Source organism: Trichechus manatus, unplaced genomic scaffold (assembly GCF_000243295.1).
Source record: "Trichechus manatus latirostris isolate Lorelei unplaced genomic scaffold, TriManLat1.0 scaffold00092, whole genome shotgun sequence".
Lineage (NCBI taxonomy): Eukaryota > Metazoa > Chordata > Mammalia > Sirenia > Trichechidae > Trichechus > Trichechus manatus.
Genome location: NW_004444028.1, coordinates 11,122,149 through 11,146,770, shown reverse-complemented (window position 1 = coordinate 11,146,770; position 24,622 = coordinate 11,122,149). Strand labels below are relative to the sequence as shown.

Genomic DNA, 24,622 nt, shown 5'->3' with positions numbered 1-24,622 from the left:
GCTTCCCTCTGTCCCCCTGCCACTGTGTTAGGCACAGAGCTGACTGCAGCTCTTCCTCTCCCCTGTTCTCCAGACTGCAGCTCTGACGGTCAGCTTCTGCAGTCTTCGTTTTGTTCTGCTTTCAGGTTGTACTGAACTACTGGTAGTTTCCCTGACCTCACCGAGTTCTCCTGCCTCCTGCGCTTTCCACGTACTCCTTACTGTTCCCCCTGCTCCTTCCCCAGCTCAGACAGTAAAACCTGTGAAAGCCGGAACCTGGGTAAGGCAGAAACCTGTCAGAGAAGGAAAACTCAAATATTTTCCACTAAAACGAGCCAAGAAAAATGACTCGTTTTATGCTCCCTGTCAAAGGCAGACACCTTGCGAGACCCGGAAAAACAAGGCAGTTCATCCAGTTCTGGCTCTCACAGGTTTTCACTGAACTTGGATTTCTTAGAAGTAGGTTAGGTGGTCTCTCCTTTATGCCCCTCAGGACATCCGGAGCTTTTTTATTTGTAGCTTTACTGGTCTCTCCATCATTAGGTAGGCTATCCTTCAGAGCAGAGACAGTTCCTGTTCCCGTTCTGTGTCTTCTGTGCTTGAGGAATGCTAGTGCATGCCTGCCTCCTGCCTGCCTGCCTTGTAGCAACAGATGTGTTACTAAGCACCAGACTTAGCGCCAGACACAGAGTAAATAAATGCTCAGTACATTTGACAAACGAGTGAGTTGTCCTACCACTAAACGTCAGTTTCTCCTGTAAAGTAGAATAACTTAACCTGTCTTTGTTGTGCAGTTATTTGGAGGAGAAACCCTTTGTAAACTAGGAAACTACGTGGATGTGATATTTGGTAGTTTTGTTAGGACTGTGAATCTGTGAAATGATTTTCTAAATACTATAAATTATTTCCAAAATCCTACCTTCACAATAATATCTTTCTAATCAGTGATTCAGAATTGTAGTAGTTCTATAGATCTGCTGGAATTATAGTGTGGTTCAGTGGAAGCTTCTTTATGTCTACTGATTTATTTCATGATCTTTTATCAGTTTTAAAACAGCTTTATTGAATATAATTCATATACCACATAGTTCACGCATTTAAAATATACAATTCAGTGGTTTTCGGTATATTCACAGAATTATGCAACCAACACCACAATCTAATTTTAGAACATTTTGTATCACCCTCCCTCCCCTAAAACACCCATCCGCCTTCCCTCAGTCCCCAGTCTTAGGCAGCCGTAGTCTGTCTTCTGTCTGTATAGATTTGCCTGTTCTGGACATTTCCTGCAGATGGAATAATACAGTCTTTGCTCTTCGCGACTTGGCTTCTTTCACATAGAGCAGTATTTTCAGTGGTCGTCCACGTGTCAGCGCTTCATTTCTTCTTATTGCCGAATAATGTTCTGTTGTACGGCTATACCACATTTTATTGACCTGTTTGTGTACATTTGGATTGGTTTCATTTTTGGCTATTATGAATAATGCTGCTGTGAACATTCATGTATAAGTTTTTGTGTAAACATGTATTTTCACTCTGCTGGATATATACCTAGGAGTGGAATCGCTGGGTCATATGGTAACTCTGTTTAACTTTTTGAGGAACTGCCAGACTGTTTTCCAGAGCGCTGCCCCATTTCATATTCCCACTGGCGGCGTAGGAGGGTTCCAGTTGTTCCCTATCCTCGCCAACCTGTCTGTCTGTCTGTCTGATTATAGCTGTCCTAGCGGACGTGAAGTATCTCAGTGTAGTTTGATGTGCGTTTCCCTAATGACTAAAGATGTTGAGCATTTTTGGAGAAATGTCTATTCTGATCTTTTACCCATTTTGTAACTGGATTATTTACCTTTTTATTATTGACTTGTGAGAGTTCTTTATATATTCTGGCTACTGGCCCTTATCACATACATGATTTGTAAATATTTTCTCCCATTCTGTGATACCAACACTTTCCTGATGCTCTCCTCGGCTGCCCTGGATTCTCCTTTGACCAGGAGCTGGGGCGGGGGGCAGAACTTGTGCTGCTCCCCTGTCCTGTATGGATTTCCACAGCCCAGAGCCAGGGAGGATGAGATCTGCCAGTGTCAACCTGCCAAATCTGGGGCCCTCTGGGGCAGCTCTCCTGGAATGCAGAGCAGTGTGGGATGGGTGTGTGCGTGGGGGCAGGGGAGATAGTGCTTCAGCCTTCTCCAGCCACTCCCCTGGTCCTCCCTGTGGGTGGGAGTTGAGTTGGAGTGGGGAAATGGCTGCTGCTGCCTGGCTGTCCCCACCCACGCAGTGTAGGCCCTCTGCTGCAGAGCTGTGGAAAATAGGATCTGCACACAGTCACTGCTGAATCCACTTGGAATAGCTCTCTCACTCCATTGAGTTGGGAGAGATGGGAACTACCACTTGGCTGCCAAACGGTTCTGAAACAGCTTTTCTGTAATGCAGAGCTATGGGAGAATGTTGTACTTCCCAGCTCAGATGGTACGGCCTTGCTTACTGAGTTTCCATAGATTCTGTTAAGTAAATGCTTATACTTTGTTGTAAGCCCTTTGATCAATCTCCAGAGACTTTGAATGATCGTCTGTGCTAATTTTGACCAGCTTAATAGATGTCTCGCTGAGAGAAAGGTTTCCCTGAGCTCCTCACAACACCATGCCAGAAGTTTTGCCTCTTGTGATTTGTTTTTAAACCAGAATTATTATTTCATACTAATTTTCATTCCTAGATTTACTTTAATACATTTTAAACTATAATTCATATGTATTTTTTTTTAAATGGCTAATTATAATTACGGTAAGAGCCTGTTCTTTACAATAAACATTATTTTAGGAGCCTTTATACTTTCTTTTCCTTAGTACTTTAAACTAGATTTGCTAATGGTCGTTCTACTGGGCTGATTTTGGACAGTGGAGCCACTCACACCACTGCAATTCCAGTCCATGATGGCTATGTCCTTCAGCAAGGTAAATGTATTTAACCAGGTCACACTGAGATGATTTTAGATGTCATGAGGACACAGATAATGAAATAAAACATTGAATTAGATTATCGAAGCACAGCAATTGGCAAATAATGTCTTTAAGAGTATTTTTAAATAGTTTATAATATATATCTAAAACTGATTTATGCTGAGAAGTATGGCCTTACTCATGCTTTAAAGGATAGCTTAGTTGATTCTGCTTGAAAAAATTTTCTCATATGTAAACACACACAGGAAAGTTAGCCTAAGGAGTTTGGACTTAATGCTCTCTTACCCTGTTTAATCTGTTTCATAGGCATTGTGAAATCCCCTCTTGCTGGGGACTTTATTACTATGCAGTGCAGAGAACTCTTCCAAGAAATGAATATAGAATTGATTCCTCCATATATGATTGCATCAAAAGTAAGTCATGGTTGAATTTTCTTTGTGGAATTTATCTCCAACTCCCCACCCTCGTGATGTGAACTTTATTAACCTAGCACATGCTCTTGTAACCTTAGGAAGCTGTCCGTGAAGGATCTCCAGCAAACTGGAAAAGAAAAGAGAAGTTGCCACAGGTTACGAGGTCTTGGCACAATTACATGTGTAATGTAAGTAACCCTTATTCTCTTCAAAAGCATGTTAAAGGCGAGACCTGGAAGGAATTTTGGTTTGGGATAGAAACAAGCATTATGCTAGTCTAGAATAACATTTGAGTCACTTTGAGGACTAAAGTGTGCCTGATCCAAGCCATGGTATTTTCATTCGCCTCATATGCATGCAAAAGCTGGACAATGAATAAAGAAGACCAAAGAAGAACTGATGCATTTGAATTGTGTTGGTGAAGAATATTGAATATACCATGGACTGCCAGAAGAATGAACAAATCTGTCTTGGAAGAAGTACAGCCAGAATGCTCCTTAGAAGCGAGGATGGTGAGACTTCATCTCACGTACTTTGGACATGTTATCAGGAGGGACCAGTCCCTGGAGAAGGACATCATGCTTGGTGAAATAGAGGATCAGCGATAAAGAGGAAGACCTTCAATGAGGTGGATTGACTGCAACAGTGGGCTCAAACATAACAATTGTGAAGATGGCGCAGGACCAGGCAGTGTTTTGTTCTCTTGTTCATGGGGTTGCGGTGAGTCAGAACCGACTTGATGGCACCTAACAACAATAATAACGTTTACATTTTTTGGCTAAGAACATGGTTGTGCTCCCTACAGAGACCTGCTAGTATGGCTCGAGTGTGCTCTTTTTCCTACCATCAGTCAGCCATATAAAAAAATGCATGTTCATAGCAAGAAGAGTCTCTTTACTGAACTCCATCTGCGAACATATGATTTACTGTTGGGAAGAGGTTAGTAAAACACCCTCACACACCAGATATACAATAGTTTCTAATAGTGAAAGGATATAAAAGCCATAATTTATTATGGCAGGGATATATCCTATTTGACAGTTTTTTTGCACCTAAACGAATAAAATTTTCGTGGGCATTAGTACAGGCAAAATTGTAAGGATGATTAATAATTTTGCCTAGGTATTAGACAAGATTTTTCCTTAGCAGCCTATGAGTTAAATGCATATTTCACAGCAAAAATAATATGGTTTGACATGTAGATATGTATGTGTGTATATTCAGGAAATGAAATCCTGTTTCTAAGTCTAAGCTTAGGAAATACAGTGTTCTGAAACTGGTTTTGTTTTGCAGGACTGTGGTACAAGGGTTCCCAGTTGTTTTTATCTTGTTATTTTCCATAGCTGTTATAATTTAAATGTTATACAGCTTAGTGTCTAACACAGGTATTCAGAATTGAGTTTATAGATACTCAAGAGCATTGAGTCCTTGCTGGGTAGATTTATACCCCGAAAATGACTTACCCATCCAGAAACTTGGTCCAGTTTCATTCAGAAAGGTATTGTAAATATAGTTTTACAGAAGTATAGATTACAAAGACAAATCTCAGTAACTTTTTTCTTTTTTTTTTTTTTTTTTCTAGTGTGTTATCCAGGATTTTCAAGCTTCAGTACTTCAAGTATCAGATTCAACTTACGATGAACAGTATGTTTTCCTGTTTTGTCTGAAAGGCTTTAATAATAGCACATTAAAACCTTCATACTAATCTTTTAAAAAACTATATGCTTGATAAATGAGCTTGTTTTTTCATTTATGTTAAAAGATATGTTTTTGATTTTGGAAGGGGACAGAAAGGACTCATTTATTTAGCCAGCACAAAGCAAAACCCAGAATTGTAGTATGTGCTTAACTGGCTTAAAGGTATAAAGTTATGCTAAGATATTGAATAATGTTTTAAAATAAAATATTCTCACTCTGATTTCTTCCAAGTTGATGATTTCTTAGTAATCTATAAGTTTGAAGAGGACTCTTTTTGTCCTTTATTTTATATTTAATATGTTTTCAGAGTAGCTGCACAGATGCCGACAGTTCATTACGAATTCCCCAATGGCTACAACTGTGATTTTGGTGCAGAAAGGCTAAAGATTCCTGAAGGATTATTTGATCCTTCCAATGTAAAGGTATGAAAGCTTAGTTCTTAATCAGCCTGGCTTTTCCTGTATATGTAAAGATCTTACGTAATTATAAACCCAAGTGAGACAGAGCACATTTTTTTGGATAAGCTTTTTTGTATGAGGTTCTTACGTGTCACTCACTACTCGTTTGATTTTGTTGTAGGGGTTATCAGGAAATACAATGCTGGGAGTCAGTCATGTTGTCACGACAAGCGTGGGAATGTGTGATATTGATATCAGACCAGTAAGTGCCAGTCTTTGTTATGTTGACAACTTTGGCTGTTGGGTTTGAGGGCCATTTTATAACAGAATATGATGAAGTACTAGACAGCCATAAAGTACTAGACTCAATAAAAATGAGTTCCTGAAACATCTTTCAACGTGGATGAACTTGGAGGACATTATGCTGAGCAAAATAAGTCAGTCACAAAAGGACAAATATTATATGATCTCAGTTTTATGAAATGACAAGAATATAGTATACAGAGACCAGTGTTCATTGGTGGTTACCACGGGTAGAGGGAGTGAAGAGGGGGATCATTCTCTAGAGCGTAGTCATTTTTTGTTCATGGTGATGGGCGAGGTAGTCCCCAGTGTAGGTAAAGTGTACAGCTTGACTGATGCCACTAAGTAGTACACAAGAAGAACAACGTAGTGGTAAATACTGTGTTATATATAATCTCGCGACAACCACCACCGCCACCCCTCAAAAATGTTATATATATTATACGTATATCTACACAAATGTGCGCGTGCTTGCACGTGCGCGCACGCATCCATAGGGGCTACGGACGCTCATTCTTCATAGACGTAACCAACCACTTCACGGTACTAGTTTTCTTGCTTTGAAAACTTAGGGTCATAGTCTCGTGGGACAACTTGGTCGACTGGCATAATATAGTTCATAAAGTTTATGTTGTACATCCTCGTGTGGTGAGTAGTGTCTGGTGCTGTAAAAACTTGTAAGTAGTCATCTGAGATACAACTATTGGTCTCTGTTCATCTGGAGCAAAAGACAAAGAAGGAAACTCAAGAATCAGAGAAGGAACCTATCTACAGGAGTGATTGTCTGCATGAGCCATGGCCTCCTCTGCCTTAGAGACCAGAAGAACTAGATGGTGCCCGGCTAACACTACTGAATGTTCAGATCAAAATAGATGGGTGAAAATAGATGGATCCTGATAGAAAGGGATAAAAATGTGGAACAGAACCCAGATTATCAAAAAAAATTCAGACTTGCTGGACCCATTGAGACTGGAGGAATTCCTGAGATTGTTGCCCTGAGATACTCTTCAAACCTTGAACCGAAACTATCCCCTGAAGTCACCTTTTAACTAAATAGCAGGTTAGCTCAAAAAGTAAAGGATGTCACCCTTGAGTGCTGCGCTCTTTTAAAAAAATTATCTACATGAGACCAAATGGTCAACAATTACTCTGAAGCATGGATGGGAACATTGAGGGGCAGTGAGACTGAGTTACTGGGACTGGAAAACCTAGGAAGGAAATAATGAGAAAGTTGACACAATGTGAAGAGTGTAAGTGATGTCACTGAACAATACGTGTAGAAATTGTTGAGTGGGAACCTGTTTTGCTGGGTATACTTTCACCAAAAATATAGTAAAATAAAAAAAAATTTTTTAAAGTACTAGAAAAGGAAAAAGGCAAAACTCTAAACCTGTGCTGTCCAGTGTGGTAGCCACTAGTCACGTGGGGCTATTTAAATTAAGTAAAACAACAAAATTTAAAAATTCATTTCTTCAGTTGCACTAGCCATGTTATCAATGTATTGGATAGCGCAGGTACAGAACATTTTCTTTATCACAGAAAATTCTGTTGGACAGTGCTGGTCTAGAGAGTTCCTAAAATGTGACAAACAAAAATATATATTATTGGTGATTTTTCTTATATGTAGGATAATTTTATTTCCACTTTTACATGGAATTTATTGTAAATGATCTTACCTTCCTATTTCTTGTGCTTTGTCAAGTTTTAAATACTTCAACTCCATATTATATATTACTCATTATTAGACTATTTCTTACTTAAATTTTAGATTCAGCCTGTAGCCCACATGCCGCCTTGGTTTTTCTTTAATTTGAATTCGTTTACTTACAGCATGATGCTAACAGTTAAGGGTATAAAAAATCATATTGTTCAAAAAGGCTTTTAGGTGGCTACAGACAGCATTCTTTATTTCAGCCAGTCACCTGGCAGGCATATGCCGCTTCTGGGAGAATAAGGGTATTTTTAGTGCAAACCCAAAGCCACTTTTTGGTGTAGGCAATTGTACTGAATTATACTTACTATAAAGAAGTGATAACTTTTCTGTTATTAGTGAGGTTTCTCCTTTTAACGAATGTTGGTTGTAAAGGAGATGCTTTTATATTCCAATTTTTCTCTTTCACAATTTAGATGACTCAGACATTTGGAGTAAGTTTTTTAAATAATATAAACTTAGCTACCAAAAAAGCAGACTGACATTTAACATTCTGATGCATACATGCAAGTTAGAAGGAAATATACTCCTTATAAATAGGAATTTATTTGGGGAGGCCACAGAATATGTATTTTGAAAAAGCTCCCCATGTGGTTCTGATGCAAAGAGAGCAAGGTAGTTATCATTTTGGCTGGAATATTTTCAGAGTAGAAGTTATGTCATTATCCATCATAATCATAAAATAATCTCTAATTTAAAATATTATAACTTCTAGATGAGCCCTTGAAGATGAAGTCATTATAAAATGTACTTTTAACTAATTAAATAAATATTGGCAGCCATCTGCCAACGAATTGATTGGATTTTAGAATAATTAAGTTAGTGGTTCTTAAACCTTAGTGCACATTAGAGTCATCTGGAGAGCTTTAAACAAACAGACAAACTTTATCAGACCCCACCCCAGAGATTTGTATGTAATTAGACTTAGGTGTTAGTGTTTTAAAAGCTCCCCCAAAACCAAAACTAAACCCTTTGCCATCAAATCGATCCCAGTTCTACCGGGTAGAACTGCCTCGTAGGGTTTCCAAGGAGCGGCTGGTGGATTTGAACTGCCGACCTTTTGGTTAGCAGCTGTAGCTCTTAACCACTGTGCCATCAGAGCCCCAGAAGCTCCCCAGATTAGTCTAATATGCAACCAGGATTGAGAACTACTCTGTCTATAGAGAAGTAAAACTTTTTAAAAAGGAAGAAAGGGGAAAATTAATGTGGAGGATTTGGGTTTATTTTTGTTTGTATTTAAAACTGTTGGAAAGATTTGGAACTAATTTATCTTTCTTGCTTTTTATCCCAGGGTCTCTATGGCAGTGTGATAGTGGCAGGAGGAAACACGCTAATACAGAGCTTTACTGACAGGTTGAACAGAGAGCTCTCTCAGAAAACGCCCCCCGTAAGTTCTGTTTGTTACTCAGTAGTATTCTTCTGTCATACGTACCCTCTCTGATGGTGTAATTTCACAGATAAGGGTTACTTTTTCAGTAGATTGGTATTTGGTGTATGCTTGGTATAGTATTAAAGTTTATATCCCTTATTTATCAAACTTTTCCTAGATATCCATTGGGTACTCTTGCACTGGATCAATCTCATCCAGTGATTCTATCCGTAAAGTCCCCACCCACCAGGGATCAGTCTCCTAGAATATTTAGACATGCAAACAATAATGACTCTGATGTGCTAAGTACTTCAGGACTTCATGTTGAACTGGGTGCCCTTGGGAACACTGAGAAGCAAGCACGTAGCTCCCTGGGAGTATCGGGAAAGCTTCAAGAAGAAGCTGTTGGAAAGAATGAAAAGGAGTTCAACTGGTTGGTGACTTATGAAGGGACATCCATGCGGAAGGAATAGCATGTGCAAAAGTATGAAGGGAAGAAGATGTGTTTCAAGAACTCAGAGCAGCTGACATACAGTTTGTGCTGGGGAAGCAGGGAGAGTGATATGGCTGGAAAGATGCCTGGATACCCGGTCATGTCTGATTAAGGAGCAGTTTGGATTTTATCCAAAGATAGTAGCAAACTTAATAAAATTTGGCAGAGGACTGATGAGCTTATAGATTTGTTTTAAAAATATCACTGACTGGGTGCAGCTGATACCGTCTAATCTAAAAGGATAACCTGGTTTGGGGGGAGAAGGTAATCTATGTGGTACACCAATAACAGAGTAGCAGTCATAATCAGTACATTTTAAACTATGGTGGTTATTTATAAGGTGTTCTGCACTAAACATTAAGTTTAGGAAAAAAAAACAAAACTTAGGGGTTTACATAGACCCTAACAGTATCTATACAATTTGTCTATTTGTCTTTTGGCTTCCCATATAGAGGAATGTTTTATGTATGTCACATTTAGTAGCGAACTTTTATAATAATTAAAAGTAGTATTTTAAATATTGATATAGGCATAAGATTGACAACTGCCTTATATTTACTCCATTTTTGGAGCTATAATCTGATCCAGCGCATACCTGAATTACAGTACTAATATTAGATTTCACCGAGAGGCTCTGAATAATGAATGCAGACCTAGGCTGTCCAAGGTACTGGTCAGGACCATTTGATGCTATCCTTGTCCCTTAGGAGGCAATTAAAAAACAATGAAATTACAAAATTCCGTTGTAATAGATATCTACCAGTTACTCATCTATAAGAACCCATATTCACCCCTCCTGCCCCCAGCATCCCCGCCTGCCCACACAGCATATTCTGTCCCCCCGCCCCCATTTATTTCACTGAACGAGACTCAAACCTTGTGTTTATTTATAGCAATTGGAAGGTGTCAACAACGTAAGAGCTGTCCTGCCAGGAAGAGTCCTAGATAGAAGAAAACATCTCCATATAGGAAGTGAGACAGGATAGTACTGAGTCATAATACAGTGTTTATCAAAAGAGTGTGAGTTTAAAACAGACACATTAATTTGGAGGGAAAGCGGCATGAACAAACACTTCCCTGAGATCTGACATCTAGACTGAGTTTTGATTTGGAAAGGTGGGGGATGGGGAAGGGGGAGAAGGTAGCTCCAGAGAGGAGGGATTAGGGTAACATGAAGGCCTAGGAAAAAAAGACGCTTAAAAGGTTGGGGAGGACTACAGAAAGGGAGGATGATAATTCTGTTTCCAAGGGTTGAAGTGAAATCATGTGTAAAGCATTTAGCAGAGTATCTGACTTACAGCAGTGTTATGTACATGCATTAGGTACATGTTTGCTATTACAGGATATAAATTGTGAATACCCTACTTTTTAGTATGCAGTTTCCTAAAAGTTTGTTAATAATTACCTTACTACATATTACACATTACAAGCTATAATTAAAGTACTTTAAAACTTTTTTTCTAGGAGTTCTAACCTATGCCTACTACTAGCCTAGTCTTCACCAAAACTGAATTTCCTAAATTGAGTCACCTATTTGATTTGATTGTACTAATAATGCTTTCTCTTCCTTCTCTGCTTTAGAGCATGCGTTTGAAACTGATTGCAAATAATACAACAGTGGAACGGAGGTTTAGTTCCTGGATTGGTGGCTCCATTCTAGCTTCTTTGGTTAGTAGATAAGCTACTGTGGAAAGCAGTTTAAGATTCTTACCGAATGGTTTAACTTACTTAAATGCACCCCTAAAAATAATTTCTGCATATCATTTATCTTTGCATTTCATAACTATCACGAGTGGAGGACCTAGTAAGAATACCAGTTTTACATGGTCTAATGTAACAAAAAGGAGCCTCGGTGGCGCAATGGTTAAGCGCTTGGCTGCTATCTGAAAGGTGGGTGGTTTGAACCCACCCAGTGGCTCCTTGGGAGAAAGACCTGATGATCTGCTCTCATAAAGATTACAGCCTAGAAAACCATATGGGGCAGTTCTAGTCTGTCACATGGGGTCACTAGGAGTCAAAATCCACTCAACGGCGTCTGACAACAACAATATAACAAATTGCCTTATGGCCTTATTGGTGGGTATTTGCTAGCCAGATTTCAATGTCTCCTCTCAAACCGAGGTGGAAAGCTGTTAACTTATTCAAGCCTCTCAGTAAAACCCTCATTGGCACTGGTTAGGACTTGTCTGCAGTATGTTTAAAATTAAATCATTCTTTCTCGGGTTCTGGTTGCTCCCTGGCTTGTTGGTGAGGTAGAGGAAGTCAGGAATTGGTTCTTGGGGCAAATGAAGAAGTAATGGTGATGGGTCTTACCTGCCGCTGACAGTGGAGCCTGCCTTAGATCGGGGGAAAGTCCTTGTACTTACCTGCACTCAGACCCATTTCCCGTTTCCTCCCAGAGCAGCCAAAGTAAATGTCACCAAGTACTTGGGTTAAATATTTTTAGGCTATTAAATGTTTGTAACTTTTTTCCTTGGTTTTATTTGCTGTCCATTTATGTATTTCTTGTCTGTGTTCTATTTTCATCTCCTAATAGAGATCAAAACTGGATTCCATATGTGAATCCACGTGAATAGAAGGTTAATCACAGTGGTTCGTCTCCTGTTTACATGTCCTGTTACGAGTGTGGTCCAGGCTCCTTCCTTCTTCGGTCGTTTTCCTCCCTCACCGTCAATGTGCGTGGTGCGGCGTCTGTGCACCGTCACGTGTGGGCTTGCAAAACCTCATCCCAGTTTTGATGAGCACTTTTGAGTTCCAAATGTTGCCATCAATCCAATCTTTTCAATTCTGTACCAGGATCAAGCCTTCCAGCAATTTCTGTTGTTGCCTTAGATTGGCACTAACTCATCCTAGCTAAGCGCTTCATCTTCCTTGCCAGCCATTTTCTAGATCCTTGTGACAGTGTAGCAGGTGTAGAAGCATTTACTATTCTTCCTAACCTTGAAGACAAGGCTAAATAGTGTCTTTGAGTGCTTTGGAGGAGAGCAGAAATAAGTTCAGGAATAAGAGTATTATTTTGGGGTGAGAGGGTTTGGTTTAAGAGTTCTTCAAGGATCTCCCTTTAGAAGTTGTGAAAAGAAAAAAAAAAATTTTCTAATAAGCCATAATGATATAATTTTCCTTTCCATTTTACAGGGTACCTTTCAGCAAATGTGGATTTCCAAACAAGAATATGAAGAGGGAGGGAAGCAGTGTGTAGAAAGGAAATGCCCGTGAGAAGAGTCCCCCAGCCCCTACCTTCCTGTCACCCGACGTTTCATAGCTTTAGTACACTCAGGAAAAGAATGACCATCTTTTGTAGAAAGTTTATACATTTTTGCATATTTCAATTTCCACTTAAATTTTTTAAGGCTTTAACTTGTTCTATAAATGAGTTTGTGCTTTCCTTGAGATGCACTTATTCTTATTACAAGCATTTTATAATTTTGTATAAATGTCTATTTTCTCTAAATATTTTGCTTTCAGTAAAATGCTTTCCAACCCTGTTTAGTATTTTAATTATAATTGCTTTTTATTGACTAGTGAAACTTACTGCCTATGCTTTTTACCTCAGGCTTACAAAATTAAATAAAAATTACTAGGCATTCCAGAAATACTTCTGTATTGTTGGGTGTTACGACTACTTATTCTGAAGCACTAAATGCATTTGTCATTATTCTGAGTGAAAGAATCACTGCTTATGAACAGTATCCAAATCTCTTTCACAGCTTATTGAAAACTGTGAAAAACCACCTTATTGCTCTTGTTGCAGCAGTTGACATCACTTTCACACTCCGAGCAGGTTATACTGCAGTTTGCTTAGATGTCAGAATTTATAAGATGGGAATTGAGTCTGAACATTATACCTGATTTTTTCTGGTAGAAGCATGACCACTTCCAGAATTAGCAGGCCATGTTAACGCTTAAAACGGGGGGTAAGTAAACAGTCATTTACTGAAAGGAAAAACAACAACATTTATTTACTTCTGTGTGTAGACTGTTACCCAAGGTAAAAAAAAAATGGTTAAGAGTTTGGACATCTTAGGCAAGACTTGACTTCTGGGCTTCAGAAAGATGTGGAAACTTTTCCTGAAGAATTTTTTCTTTCTTTTTCTTTAAACTTTTCTTTCTTGATTCAGTGCGGGCATATTTCTCAAATCTCAGTCTAGAATTAAAAAAAGCATAACAGCAATTTATACAAAACTATTTCTTGTTACTCAATACTACTGTGTTAAAATATGCCCAAATCAATTACTTAAAAGCCTTAATCATGCCAGTCTCTCTATTTGGTGTGCCATGTATGTCACTGAACTTGAATGATCACTGTAAACCCACACAAATCAAGAGAGAAACCTGAAATCAAGTACCTGTGCCCCTACACGAACTACCCTTCCTACTGCCTCACTGGAAAGAATGCCCAGCTCTCGTAAGCTTGTAACAAACTGGGCCTGAAGGACAATCCTGATGTGACTAACACTTTCTACCTTAGTTTGGAAACACTAATTGTATTGCATATGTTAGGTCTCGGACATCCTGAGACCTTTGGACTTTCTAATTTCAAACAGCACTCAATCAATTACGCTACAACAGAGAGAACAAGCCAGGCTGAGACAACGACTCACCACTCTGAGTTTGCTCCCCCAACACATCAGCATCCCAGAGTGTGAAGCATTTCTGCCTCAGCTGAGTTATGCTGAGGGTCACTTGGGAATCATCAAAATTGCAAATGATAAATTCAGGGATGCCGAGCCTCTACTGCATCTAAATGATACTTTATAGGAAATGGCATTGATCATAAGCATATATTTATAGAAGATATAACAATACAATTAGCAGACATATTCTGAATTACTACAATATGCCAGTGCTATGGGGGAGGTCATGGAAATTTGGGATTAATTTTTTAAAAAGCGTTATATTTGGGTGAAGACCAAAATATGCATACAGAAAATAAGAGCTCCCCTTAACGAAGTCAAAATGAGATGCCATCCATCTTTGCTCCAATTAAATTCTGTCATTTACAAAAATAAAGGTTCGTTTTTAAGAATGTTCAGAAGATGATGCTGCGTGGTCTGAAGGTAGGGTTTAAAAAGGTAGTTTCAAATACACACTCACTAGAATATGTACAGATCCTATAGAGGTGACACTGATAAATTCTCATACGTTATTTTAAATATGTTACAGCGTCACCTTATACGACTAAGGGGCAAAACGATCAAATGGTACAACATTATGCTTGGAGAAAACGGCCAGTGCAGTTACATTTCTTCACTTGTTAAGCATCTGAACTGGATCTTAAAATGTAAATAAGTAGTGAGATCTCAAATTCTAGGAACAGGAGGAGCGTAAGGGGAAACTGAGTAAGACACGTTTAGGAAACGAGAAAGGTCTGGATTTGATAAAGCGCAAGTAAGTAGCTTGCTTACAGCCCTGGTGGTACAGTGGTTAAGTGCTCGGCTGCCAACTGGAAGGTCGGCAGTTGAAACCTACCAGCCACTCTGTGGGAGACAGATGTGGCAGTCTGCTTCTGTAAAGATTTATACCCTTGGAAACCCTATGGGATATTTCTACTCTGTCCTATAGGGTTGCTATGAGTCGGAATTGACAGCAATGAGTTTTTTTTTTTTTTTTTTTTTTTAGTTTTAAGTATCTAAGACTAAATTGTAGGAGGGAGTCTGGATTTTATTCTGTAGACAAGAAACTATATTCTTGAACAGCACTGATGTGATAAAAAGATTTGAGGAATATTAGGCAGGAAGCACTATTTGAATGGACTGAAGAGAGGAAGCTGTTCAGTAATTCAATTTGATAAAGAGATTTCATTAAGGTAGAAAAAGTGGGAGAAGAAAGGAAGATTCTGAAGATGTTTTGCAAGAAAAATTAACTCAAGGACTGATTGTATCTAGAGAACTGAGCATTAAAAAGATGACTTACATTCACTGCCCACACAGATTGGACATATTGTAAATAAACTGAAATGGGGAGAGATGGCTGGCCGGGTGGGTAAGATGAAAATTTTAGACTGTCATTCTATAAAGCTCAGTTTAAAGATATATTCTGTTTCTGTTTACATGGTTTTTTAAAAGGTTTTTTTTTTGTATGAATATAAGCTTTTTTGGGTAGGGGGATGACAACAGTTTTTGAAGCTCTCTTGGTAAGGCAGTTGTTACCAGCTGTGGTCTTGTGGTGCTAGGACTTCCCCTTTCCAGCCTTGAATTCTGGTCTCTGGCACCTTAGTTAGCAAACCCTGCAGCGCCTCCACTCCTTGTCATTTTCTGCAGTCACAGCAGGGGGATGAGCAGCACCCTTGGCCCAGGAAACCACAAATTTGCCATTCATTCCCCTTCCAGCTGCAGTTTTGGGGATCAGAATTCTCAAATTCTAATGGACTAGAAAAGAAATATGCAAGTCTTTAAGTCTAAAAATTGCACAATAAAGTCTGAAGAATAGCTTTAAAAAAAATCTATGATCAGAGCAAATAAAAAACATATCTTTGGTTATTTTCAAAGAAAAATGTAGGAGATGGAGGAGAAATGCAAAAATTGTCTATACAGTGTTTCAAAAGTAAAGTTTGATGAGAAACAGGAGAAAGATGTAAAATAACTGAATACTAGTAATAGATAATATAAGAGATTTAAAAAAAAAAAAGTTGAGGTCTGTTTAAACAGCTTTACACACATAACAGCCCCAAACTGGAAACAGCCCAAAGGCCCATCAACAGAAGAATGGAACTTGGTACATTCTTCCCATAGAATATTGCTCAGCAATAAAGAACAAAGACATACTCTACAACAAGTGTAAATCTCACAGATAAACTGAGCAAAAGAAGCTGAAGATAGATGGAAAAACCAGAACAGTGGCTGTCTCTGGAAGACGGAGGGGCTGGGTAGGAAGGGGCACTAGGGACCATTCTGGAGTGATGGCAGTGTTCTCTATTATAGGGGTGAGCTACTCAGGTGTATGCATGTCTCAAGACATCAAACTGACTGCATTTCACTCTGCAAACTTTACCTAAAAAAATGAACACCCCTCGGGGAGGGAAAAACACTAAATACTAGATAAGTGGTAACTTTGGTGAAGGGTAAGACAGTACACAATACTGGGAATGTCAGCATGACTTGTCCAAGACAAAGTCAAAGAAACTTCACAGACACATCCAAACACCCTGAAGGACCAAGCTACTGGACTGAGGGCTGGGGACCATGGTCCTGGGTGACATCTAGCTCAACTGGCATAAGATAAGTCTATAAAGAAAATGTTCTACATCCGACTGAGTAGTATCTGGGGTCTTAAAAGCCTGCAAGCAGCCATCTAAGATACATCTACTGTTCGCATCCTGGCTGCAGCAAAGGAGAATGAAGCAAACCAAAGACACAAGGGAAACATGAGTCCAAAGGCCTAAGGGACCACAACTACCACGGCCTCCACCAGACTGAGTCCAGAACTACTAGATGGTGCCCAGTTACCACCACTGACTGCTCTGGCAGGGATCACAATACAGGGTCCCAGACAGAGTGGGAGAAAAAGGTAGAATAAAATTCAAATTCCTCCCCCGCACCCCCCAAAAAAAGACCAGGCTTGCTGGTCTGACAGAGACTGGAAAAACTCCAAGAAGTATGGCCCCTGGACACCCTTTTAACTCAGTACTCAAGTGACTTCTGAGGTTCACCCTTCAGCCAAAGATTAGACAGGTCTACAGGGCAAACAGTAACAAAGGTGAGGAACATGCTTCGCAGTTCAATCACGTATACGAGACTAATGGGCACACCAGCCCAACAGCAAAGACGAGAAGGCAGGAAGGAAAACTGGGCAAACAGATACAGTGGACTCAGGGTGGAGAAGGGGGGGCACTGACACATCGTACGACTGGCAACCGATGTCACAAAACAATCTGTGTATTAACTGTTTAATGAGAAACTAATTTGCTCTGTAAACTTTGACCTAAAGCATAAAAAAAAAATTAACATGCCCATCCCCCCCAAAAAAAAACTTTGTTAGTTGTGAAAAACAGTTGAGGCTTTCATTGTTGTAAGGATTTTTAAAATATTTTAACTTTGCTTCTTGACTGAAATATGTTTAGCACACAAAAGTGCTCCATAACCACCATCTAATAAAGAATATTCTTCAAAATTTTTCTTTTCTACATGCATAGTGGCTTATATCTGTACATACTCTCCTACTTTTCACCTGTACATACTAGCTCGTTCACCGAGTTCCAGCTACTCTTCTTCTGATGTTAAAAAATCCCACCTAAGACTCAGAGGATCCCATAAGGATTCCCAATGACAATCTAGGAAGAATTAAATGTGCGAGTGTCTCTAAATTCCATTCTCTTCAAGATGCACCACAGGATACATTAAATCCTAAAACAACTGTATTCCTGACAGGGCCAAAGACCACCTAAAATCCTTTTTAAAAAGAGGTGAGACGTACCACGGAACGCTGCTAATACTGGGGAGAGCCTGTAAATCCCCTCTACATCCAGTAACAGAGGACTGACCAAAATAACTTACGGACACATCACCGAATAAATGCACGCATTAAAAATGATGCCACAGAGGACTATCGACATAAATACTCAGCATCGAGTGAAAAAAGAAAAGCTAATTCAGAAACAGTAGATTCAGTGTTTTATATGAAATACACTAAAGCCCTGCAATAATGCACTCCAGGACAACACAAATTCAGACATATCACAACATGGTCCTCTCCTCTCCCTAACCCATCTTTTCATTTCATCAACCTTGTAATAATAATACGAGCTCACGTTATACAATTAAATTCCTTGGACCCTCATTTTAACATTACAGTAGAATTTTACCATCTAGATAGACACATACCATAGAAAGACAATAAAATTTTTGAAAGGATATAGACTAGAATGTTAACAAGGGCTACTTCTGATGGTGAGGTTATATATGACATCACTTTTCTTTTTTACCTGATTTTTAAATTTTTTCCGTAATAATCATGTATTAGTTATATAATCAGAGAAATTAAAATTTTAAAAAAGCCGAACAGATGTCATCGGTTGCAGAGATGCTATGCTTCATCAGAAAAGGTCACTGTGCTCACCTGACGAAACGCTCCACATAGGGCATGGCGAAGAAGCGTTTCCTATTGTATCGTTTATTCAGGTACCAAGGTATAGGCCACTGCTTGAACTTGTGCCTGCCCAGAAAGCAAACAGTTACCACCTTAGAGAAAACACTGAATACACTTTCACTGCTTACGGACAGTTTTAACTTTCTTTGGACTAAATATGTTTTCAATAAAATGAGATGCAACTGGCTTTTTATAAACTTTTAAAATTTTCCTAGTTTTAAATTATGAAATGGTCTGAATTTAACAAAATGTATAAATAATATAGCAGACACTCATGAACCCACCACAAAATTACACAGATGCTAATATTTTCTGATCTTTGTTTCAGAACACTTAAAATATATATATATATATATATATATATATATATATATATATATATATATAAGTAATCTCTGACATTACTGTCGTATGTTCTTTCTGACAGAAAAAAATTTGGATGTAATATTTTTAAGAAGGAGCTCTGCATTTAAAGGCTACCTTAAATATTTTAACATAAATAGGGAATGAGGAAAAAAAAGGTATCAGGATTATAATGTGAGTTAAGTTATATTGGAAAGATAATATAATTACTATGCTCACTACTTTGTTTAGCTCTGGAAAAGTAAAAAAGCAAAATTAAAAACCTTACAAAGAACAACTCTCCCCTCTACTCCCATCTTTTCCTATTTGACCTCAACCAGATGAAAACAAAGAAAAAACAGTAGAAAATAAAATAGATAAGAATTTGTAGTGAGATGTTTTTGGCAATTTATCTTTTCTGTGGTGGATTAGAGAGTGAGAGACAGTACAGCTGTCCCTTAAACTTGGCTCCAAGCAGACCTATTACCACAAATTCCATACAAGACTCTATCAGGTGAGTAAGCTTCCATCATGCAGTGCAATTTCAAGGGTATGGAGAAGCTCTTCCCAAAACGTCTTCCCCATATTGCTGACTGATATTTAAAATTCTACTGATAATGCTTCATTTTGGTTGCTTAACTCAAATGTAAATAAATCCCCAGGAGAGAGTCTAAACTGGGCCTCTCAATTATTTATGCCTCAGTGTGAATGTTTAGTATCAGGTCCTTTTACAAGGTCTGACAGGACTACGGGAACTGGTCGTAGGAGGAAGATGAACGAAGAGAGAGACTGGGGAGTAAAATAAACTCTTCCGTGATCTGGCCTAGGGCTTATCCTGATGGCAATGGGAGCAAACTGAGACTGGTTCACGAGGCTTATTCCTCTAGAGCTTCTTTTCCAAGGTTCTTAACAGGCAAAGAGGGCATGTATGTGTCTTGAAATTAACTTCACGGAAACACGTGACCCTCTGAAATTTTATGTGTATAGGTACATTTTTCTGTGGAAAGGATCTATAACTTTTATTAAATTCTCAAAAGGTCATATGGTCCGTGTAAGACTAAGAACCACTGTTAAACTTACAGACCACTGAAACGTGGAGGTGGAGTATCTGGGCTGGTATTGGTTTTACCAGCTAAAGCTACCCTCATTCATAAGCTGGAGTTCCAAAGGGGTTTGGGACCTCTGCTTATATTATATATCTCATATGGTGAGAGTTTTCTTAAAAGACATCGGGAAGAGGAATGAGGTATTAGATTTCCACTCTTGTAAGAACCACAATGTAGTCAATGTACCAGATGATTCTTCCAAAGATGTCTCTTCTCCAAGCACCAGGTCTAGCTTTTTCTTGACCAGTCTGAAGAAGCCTTAGGGCATCTTCTCTTTCCTGGACAACTTTATCTAATGCATCCATGGAATCTACTACCTGAGAAGAGAAGGATGCAATTCCAACAATTAACTACAACAGAATTCAAAAGGAAGCAAACATATAAAGACTTGTGCCACAGAAAACTTATGGTGAATATTTTTGTCAAAGAACCATTCTGGCAAATATTTCCTGAAAATCTTTTTGGCACAGGTACACGTACATGGGTGTCTATAATATCACTTACTGTAATTTTTTTAAAAAGTTTACAGTTTCATTTAAATGATAATCAGTTTAGCTCAGACTTCCATATAGTTTTGGAAGGAGTGAGACACACTTAGAGAGATTTCTTTCGAAGACCCAATTTAACTCATTACTTCAAAACTCAATGAGCTATTAAGAAGTGATAACAGCTTGTTACTTGTGCTTATTAAAAACCATGTTTTGGCCTCAGTGAATCAGTGGGTTTTAACATGCAGGCACAGATATTTTGGCCTGTTTGGCAGCTGTTGCTATTAGAGGGACAGAAACATTAGTCTATCATGATACTAGAGGGATCTCCGAAGTTCCGTCAAGATTCAAAAAGATAATGTTAGAACTTCTATTTATTTTCATTTTCCTTTAAAGATTTCTATCGTGTATTTACTTTATAATGTACGTAACGTATTAATACAGTGATACACATATATTTGTTTATAAATATCCATATAATGGAGATCATAACATCAGGTAAGCTGAACTTTTTCATAGTTCTAAATACCGAGAGCCATTTTTAAGTGGGTATGTGTGTGTCATCTTGAGCACCACCAACAGATATCAAAGACGGCATACACACATTTTTTTTTATAAGAATACTCAAGGGGACTGGGGAAACCCCCAAATCTATTGTCCTGAAATAATCTTTGATCCCTGAACCAAAACAATCCCATGAAGTCATCTGTAAACAAAACAACAGTTTAGCTCAACTAATGAAAAATGTCGGCCTTGAACATTTCGCTCTTTAAAGAATTATCTATCTGCGATCAAACTGACAACAGTAACTCTAAAGCACAGGTGAGAACTTTAAACGGCGGTGACACAACCCGGGCAGAGACAAAGACTATGGTGACACAACGCAGAGACCGTAACCGACGGCAGCCCTCTGTACGGGCAGACGCTGCCGGATGGGTACAGGTTTTGTTGTGTGTGTTGCCACAAAAAAACTCAAGGAGAAAGGCAGATTAGATTATAATCTCCCTGAAAGCCTCAGGATTTGGCTGAACCACCTCATAACCTATTTATCAGCTCACATTCAGTACTTCTGTTATCCCAAACTTCACTCCATGCCTTGCAGTACCTGAATTCACATATCTTCCTCTCATCTACATGAATTTCTACACAATCCTTGAGAAATAAAACATGGGTAAAAATGACAAATCCTATTTTTAAGATAGACAAATTTAGGAGAGTGAGGGGACCAGACTGGTAAGGGCCTTACTCGTCAATACACTTAAAAGATTCTTTAAGATTTAACTGTCCTTAACAGCAGAGTTAGCATATATATCTGACAATAAAATCAGATTGCTTTCTTTACGTTATGTAGGACTGAACATGCCTACTGCCGAAATCTGAGTTTCTAAATACAGCATTCTCCAGTAAAAGAAATCAGGATTCCTGTGTAAAATGGCCAATTCCAGGGCTGGGGCGGGGAAACTCTGCAATGAACCCGGAACATCCTGCTGTGCCCCATCAAGGAATCATGAGCACGCCAAACAGACACAAGGGCAGCCTGTGACGACTCCAAACTGGGATGATGCTACTGAAAGATTATAACTCACTAAGTTAAACTAGAATCCATGAAGCCAGACTGGAAGGAAGGAAGGAAGGGATGAACGAGGGAGAAGGGAAAGCTCTTCCTTACAGAAGAAAGCCAACTAATAAACGTAGAAGGAATGATGGAATTAGAAAATCACCATTTGGCAAGCATCGTAATAATAAATGATTCAGGCCAGAATCATCAATGGATGCTAAAACTAGCAGATGAAAGTTGGAGGAGTTACAGGATATTTGCATAATCTCAAAGAAACTCCTCACGAGAGACTAGATACCAAGAAAAAACCAGGACAAAGCGGACAGACGCCTTAACCAAGTTATCGGCGCTAGAGCACCATCGGGAACAGAGCACACTGACGTCCTGTGCCTCCTGATATGAAGCAGCGGTTAAGAGTACAGCGCGACTTGTGATATTCCCACCAACTGCATCAGGAAAAACACCAGACAAGCCCAAACTGAGAGACACTGCACAAAATAACTACTCTATACTCTTCAAAAATGTCAATGCTATAACACACACACACAAAAAGACTAAATCTCCAGATTAAAGGAGACTGAAAAGACATGACAGCTGAATGCAATGCATGATCTGGGATTTTCTCTTGCTATAAAGAACATCGTTGGGATAATTGATAAAATCTGAATAAGATCTATAGCTAGTACTGGATTAATGTCAATTTTCTGATTTTGAAAATTACGCAATGCTTAGGTAAGAGAATGTCGTTATTTTTTGGAACTACAGATCCACTTAAGCATTTATGGATAAAGGGATCATGTCTACAACTTACTCTCAGTTGAGAAAAAAAATAATGTGTGTGTGTATGCATGCATGTATGAAGAGAAAGGGAGAGAGGGATAAAGCAAATGTGGTAAAATATTAACATGGGGAATATGGGTGAAAGGTATATGAGAACTCTGTACTATTTTTGTAACTTTTCTATAAGTCTGAAATTATGTCAAAATTAAAAAAAAAATATTATGTAACTCAATTTTCACTAAGTCAGAATAACTTTCTCCATAATCATGGTGAACAGCTGAGGTTTTACTCTATGCCTTCTTGGCCTCTCTCGGGATGTTAGGTCCCTCCCTCTTAGAAGCAGTGTGGTTATGACAGGTGTGGGGACAGGAAACTAAGCGAGCTGAGGTCAGGCAGCAGGTCTGAAGCTATTTCACTAAGCTGAGCTCTTTCTCACTGACTGCTTCCTATGACACAGAAAATTCCATAAACTGCTGACTCAAAAGCCATCTAAAAAAACTGACACATCTGACTAACACAAATATACAACTTCTACATAGAAAAAATATCTTAAACATGTGTAGCCAAATGGAAAAAAAGAAGTAGGTCTGCATATGAAAAGATATCGACTTATACTAGGGAAATGACAAATGCAAGCTACAGAAGAATACATACACTATAATCAAATCTGTGTAAATAAAGTTAGTCACACTTCTATACACACAGAAACTTTCTGAGAAACAAGAAACATTGAAGAGTGGCTACCTCTGGGAGTAAGAAGGGACCCAAGAGATGTTTTTTTTTTTTTTTATCATGAAGGAAACTTAACTTAAAAAACAATTGACTCGGTGAAGAAGTGGAAACACCATAAGTGGAAATTTACCAAGCAGAGATAAACACAGATTTACCAAGCAACTTCACTCCCCAGAGTGAAAGCGTATGTTCCATTAAGAGAGTCAGTTAATTCAATTAAAATGTGCTGGGGGCTGGGAGCAGGAACGGGGAGTGACTGCAGACGGGCAATGGGGTGACGAAAATGTTCTAAAATTAGACCAAAATGATTAGAACTCTGTAAATGTACTTAAAAAATCATTGAATTATACACTTAAAATGAGTGAATTTTATGCTATGCTCATTATACCTTAATAAAGCTGTTTTTAAAAAAAATGATCAAAACTGCCTACAAATTAAACAGAAATAGGGAGAAAAAGAAAGAAATCTACCTGACAACAGATAGAGGAACCATATATTCCTCTTAGTTTATACCCACACAACAGTCCCCAAGGCCTTACCTTTTCTAACCTCTCTGGACTAGGCATTGGCAATCTCTGCCGCTTGGCCTCCTGCTCCAGAGTCAGGAGCATGTTCCTCTCTTTCAGTAGGACATACCTGTATCAAAGAACACAAATCCTGTGATGCTATCCCATGGTTAACAGACATGTGACTGCTGACATTAACATCAATCACCTGCACTAACAATCCCTTAGAAACCTCAATTACCAAATATCAGTACAAAGAACAACACTTTTATTGGAAAAACTTTCACGTGCCACATATCGTATTAAGTGTGAGAAGAGTTTTTAAAAAGCATAAAACAGTCTCTACATTCCAAATGAAGAGAGAAAAAAAGATGGAAGAAAAGTAACATTTACTGAGTACCTGTTATATGCCAGGCAGTGTGCTAAGCATTCTATACATGTTACTTCATTTAAATCTTTTAATAACCCTTTGGGTTGGTACTGTTTCTACTTCCTAAATGAAGACACTATGGATGAGAAAAGTAATTCAGGAATCAAATCCCAGACTGCCCTTTCTATGTTTATTCCACACACTGCCTGTGAGAATATAATTGACTGTGGCATCCTGAGCGATACAGACAAGTACCAGGAGAAGGGGGAGAGATGAGACACCTCTTCTAGCTACGACGATCAGGGAAAGCTCATGGAGGAGACGCTACGACGATC

At 38.7% G+C, this 24,622-nt stretch overlaps 2 protein-coding genes across 4 annotated transcripts in view; one reads left to right on the top strand and one right to left on the bottom strand.

Annotated features, from left to right (window-relative positions):
- The window catches only part of ACTL6A (actin like 6A), a 32,267-nt gene extending 19,351 nt beyond the window's left edge, over window positions 1-12,916 (top strand). For both annotated transcript variants that reach the window (XM_023736842.1, XM_004382323.2), the window contains exons 6-14: window positions 2,836-2,930; window positions 3,243-3,349; window positions 3,448-3,537; window positions 4,932-4,993; window positions 5,355-5,469; window positions 5,627-5,707; window positions 8,751-8,846; window positions 10,903-10,989; window positions 12,457-12,916. In XM_023736842.1, the coding sequence (XP_023592610.1) occupies window positions 2,836-2,930; window positions 3,243-3,349; window positions 3,448-3,537; window positions 4,932-4,993; window positions 5,355-5,469; window positions 5,627-5,707; window positions 8,751-8,846; window positions 10,903-10,989; window positions 12,457-12,537 (814 nt within the window). In that variant the 3' untranslated portion in view covers window positions 12,538-12,916. The remainder of the gene's footprint in view (window positions 1-2,835; window positions 2,931-3,242; window positions 3,350-3,447; window positions 3,538-4,931; window positions 4,994-5,354; window positions 5,470-5,626; window positions 5,708-8,750; window positions 8,847-10,902; window positions 10,990-12,456) is intronic.
- Window positions 12,917-13,015: 99 nt separating this feature from the next.
- Window positions 13,016-24,622, bottom strand: part of MRPL47 (mitochondrial ribosomal protein L47) — a 17,033-nt gene continuing 5,426 nt past the window's right edge. Inside the window, exons 2-5 of one of the 2 annotated variants that reach the window (XM_023736843.1) lie at window positions 23,951-24,047; window positions 20,040-20,170; window positions 18,376-18,471; window positions 13,016-13,465 (exon numbers count right to left, since the gene is read on the bottom strand). In XM_023736843.1, the coding sequence (XP_023592611.1) occupies window positions 13,342-13,465; window positions 18,376-18,471; window positions 20,040-20,170; window positions 23,951-24,022 (423 nt within the window). In that variant the 5' untranslated portion in view covers window positions 24,023-24,047 and the 3' untranslated portion in view covers window positions 13,016-13,341. The remainder of the gene's footprint in view (window positions 13,466-18,375; window positions 18,472-20,039; window positions 20,171-23,950; window positions 24,048-24,622) is intronic. The other variant, XM_012557268.2, reaches the window with a different exon arrangement.